The following is a 4,124-nucleotide window of genomic DNA, read 5'->3' as shown; positions in this document are numbered from 1 at the left end:
CATTCTTCTTCCTTGACAAAACCTGGCACCTACATCGTCCAATGAAACTTGGGTGTGTTGCTGCTAGTAGCAGCTCATGTAGCCTTGAGCTGCTAGCCTCAAGCAGAGATGAAGAGCGGGCTACGAATTTATTTTCCATGTTCAAACTAAGTCAACAAACTTAGTCTTGCTGCCTCAAGTGACATCACTTGAGAAAATGTATCAAATTATGTACAGCTATGTCTGGAGCTACCAAAAGCCTAACACCTAAAAGACAGTGACATGTAACAATTGGTGGAGTTTCCCTTTAAAATACAGATGCTGTAAATGTAAATCTACTTTATTGTAACCACTCTTCTGTCTCTTTCCTATCAATCTCTTTGGAACACCACATCATGTTTGCCAAGGCCTCAATTTGATTTTTCAAATAAAAACTTTCCACAATTCCCATTTTCTAGAGACAACACCCATAACCTCAAGCCATGCATGTCCATCCCATTCACTTAGACACACTAGCATCACACAAATGAATCTCTCGTAGGCAGACAAAACTCAATTTATTCCGGTGATGCTTCAGGAAATGTTGCGCCAGATGTTGCGCAGACGGGGGAAAAAAATAGCTTACATACCATAACAAGGCAGTGGCACACAGTGGAGAGGGACTTGAATATTTATACAGGAAAAGTGTAATTTATTTTTAATTACGGAGCCGCATATTAACCCCATGCAGAGCTGTAGCAAGCTGTCCTTAATTGCCCCATTTCCTCCAACACAGAAGTGTGGCGTGTGTGTGAGAGACGATGTGTGTGTGTCTGCAGGGGAGAGGTAGGAGATCTGTCAATATGAGCTTCTGTTACCCTCTTTCAAACACACACTACTACTGACTGATGAAACTGATAACAGATCATGTCTGACACCATGTAGACCAAACAGCAGCTAGTAATGTCTCCTCTGTTCAGTGGACATCCTTTTAAAATATTTAAATAGAGGACAAGAATTTGCAACACAGACTGAATGTCACTTTTCAACATTTGTCACTTTTGACAGATCAAAATGATTAACTTCCTCTTCCCGTTTTTTTTCCGACATTTTTGTTGGCATGCGCAGGAAAACTAACAGGACATTTTCCATATGGCTTTTCTCTGTCATAATAAAAGATGAGGAGGAAAGGAAAAGGACACTTAAAAAGAAGAAACATTCTAGTTGACCACATACAGCAGGACGAAGCCTTGTAAAACACGCTGTCTGTACATTATCTTCCAGCAGAACATCAAGCCATTAAACTCAAAGCAAACACCCAAATGTGAAAAACACCTGATTTACTGCAACTGGCAAGGTGGTGGCACCAATCACTACACTACAGGAAACATCTGCCCCAGAGCACAATATACTTTAGTCTTCAATCTGCAGCAGATGTCCAATGTTATTGCATTTTTCATCGTGGCACAAGAGGAGATTTTTCATCGTGTTCTGCAGAGTAAGTGTTTTCACACCAAACATGGCTCATTTAGAAATTAGCTCGACTTTGTCAGCCGTCAGACATGTGCTGTCCTAATTGAAATACACACCGGCAGGAACGTGTTCGGTGGATTTCCCTTATGCCCGTTTCAATGCAACCCAATTATTGTGATGAGTCGTTTGTCTGTTTTAAACTCACCAATCAACTTCCACATCAGTCACCTACACGTGCATGCTGGTCTCCAGAGAATCACATGCATAGTGTTATTTATCACAGGCCTTCAAGAGAACCAGGCGTCCTTACTTCAGCATAAAAGTGCAGAAGAGGTGCTATTTAAGAGTAACCATACAAGGATCAGCTGGGAGTGAAAGCAAGAGCCTGTTCAACACAAACACAAGTTGCCTAAATCTTTCACACTGTGGCCAGAAAGTCTCCTGAGCCCGCCGTACCGAGCCTTGTTTTCCTCAGCTGGGCCCCAGCTGGTGCCTCACTCTGTGGTCAGGTTTTGGCTGACCCATATCCCCCAGCTGTAGTTCATGCCAGCCCACATTGAGGACAGTATGTGCACGATGCAGAGACGACATAATGAGCCCCCTACCTGACACCATGACACCAGACGAAGGCTCACAATACATGCTCGTCTCACCAGTGGAGACTGAACTTTCCGTTTAAAAGTTTTGGTTTGGCAGCATGAATGCGCAACTTCCAGACTAAGTACAGGCATTTCATACATTATCACATTCAGATTCAGATGGGCAGAGACAGGTGTTTACGTGTACGCATGTATGTGCTTGTGTGTAAATACATTTGTGTGTGTACACTGCTTTCTGGGTAGTGACAGGTATTTGTGTGTAACAGATTACAACATCCATTTTGGAAGGCTCCAGGCTTTTCCTGCCAGCTCCACTGACGCACGGCACAAACTAGTAAACTAGCATGGGTGGTCATACGTGACGCAGCAGCGCATGGAATGGCGTGTATCAGCTAGACATTCTCCCACACTGAGGTGGGCTTCAGTCACATGGATGTCGGGAACATGACAATGCCAGCTCACTATTCTCAGTCACTGGACTCACTTGCTTGAGTTACGCATCTGTGATATTTAGGACATTCTGACAGGTCTGCATGGTGACTGGGGCGAGGGCACACAAAACAAATAGAGAGATAAACAAGCTCGTGGAGGAATGTGACACCCAAGGTCTAAATCCCTCCTGAGATGAAACAGCTACTGTGATAAAAAAAGACAACAACAAAGAAATCACACTTTCCACAGTTGGATGTAAAGAGAGCAAAACTGTTAGTGTGAGGCCTTTGTCGTCTTTTTCTACACTCAAACACACATCTTAGACTGTCACACAGATGCAGCACCAAGAAATGAAGTAACAACCACATCTGCAATGCACATCCTCAACTTAGTACATGCTCTTTCTAGACAGGAGGACACTGCAACTTCCTCGTCTGTGACCACAAACTTGGTCACATGACAACAGTGGAAGCAGCTATATCCGGTTGTCTGTGTGTGCGTGTGCCTCTGCAGTGTAACCCCCCCCCCCACAAACAGTCTGCACTCAGAGCATAAACAACAAAGATGACCCTTGTCAGCTTCCTATTTTACACCCACTTCCCCTTCTACTACTTTTATTCTGTTTCCACGCTGTGGCCTTTCTTAAGCACTGACATGACGAGAAAGTGAAACTGACAGATGTGCCTTTTGTATTTTGTATTTTTTTTTTGTGTTGACTCAAACACAGTTTGGAGAGGAAATGTGGAAACAGCATAATATCATATTATAGCAGTAACGTAGACCAGAAAAATAAAATCAAGACCAATCTCCATTCACTCACTAAATGTTACACCTGATTTCAATATTTTAAAGACTTGACTTCAATGCTTTGCAGAGTAAACCCCAAATACATCCTGTGTACAGTAAGAAACGCAGCGCAGACTGCTGACAAAGGACAATGGGCCTCATAACAACACAGGAGAGCCTTCTGCTTTTAAGTCAGTTCATCATCACTGATGTAAACTAAACCCTTTTGATGTCAACTTGTTCTCCAAAACAGGAAACTGGCCAACAGACAGACTGACCACAACCTAGAAAAGATAAAACCTCTTTCGAGTGTCAGGTCTGACTGTAACTGCCGAGACACGCAGACACACTTTGCTGTGAGGAAATCCACTAAACGATCTATGTCCCGGAATCAAAGCTTTTCTAATAAAAAGTCAAGTGTGACAGCAGACATGTGGCTGAACTCAACCAAATTAGGGGAAGGACAGAAGAATAGGAAGACTGATTTGACACCAGATGAGAGATGGGAGAACTAGAGGGGATGAGAAAGCCACGCAGTGTGCAAAGAGTTGTGCTGAGGAGAGTGGTAGTGAGACAGATCACTACATATGTTCCCTACATATGTAGGACTGTGAGTGGGGGGGAGGGATGTGTGCATGGGAGGAGCTGTCAGGGCCTGATAGAGTGTCTTTACATGACAAGCAGCTGCTGAGGTCTGGGATGCGCGCTGGGCAAAGTGGAAAATAATGAACGGAGAACCGCTGCCAAACACAACAGAATTCATCTTTATTTGCCAACTGCTGCATGGCTGTGTGTGTGGACAGCTCCAGCCTGCCTCCGCCACGCCCTCTATACCCCAGATACACACACACCCACACCCACCCACCCCCACACCCA

The 4,124-nt window shown here is 44.1% G+C and overlaps 1 protein-coding gene across 3 annotated transcripts in view; it reads right to left on the bottom strand.

Annotated features, from left to right (window-relative positions):
• akt1 (v-akt murine thymoma viral oncogene homolog 1) overlaps nt 1-4,124 on the bottom strand; it is a 31,483-nt gene that overhangs the window by 13,789 nt on the left and 13,570 nt on the right. The window contains exon 1 of one of the 3 annotated variants that reach the window (XM_035673938.1): nt 1,637-1,843. The exons of the other annotated variants lie outside the window; for them this stretch is intronic. Within the exon in view, the coding sequence (XP_035529831.1) occupies nt 1,637-1,652 (16 nt within the window). The 5' untranslated portion in view covers nt 1,653-1,843. Of the gene's footprint in view, nt 1-1,636; nt 1,844-4,124 lie in introns of those variants that run through there. 3 annotated transcript variants of the gene reach the window in all.

Source organism: Morone saxatilis, unplaced genomic scaffold, assembly GCF_004916995.1.
Source record: "Morone saxatilis isolate NCDOM2014 unplaced genomic scaffold, NCSU_SB_2.0 Contig3, whole genome shotgun sequence".
Taxonomy (NCBI): Eukaryota; Metazoa; Chordata; class Actinopteri; family Moronidae; genus Morone; species Morone saxatilis.
This window is presented reverse-complemented; position numbering and strand designations above follow the sequence as displayed.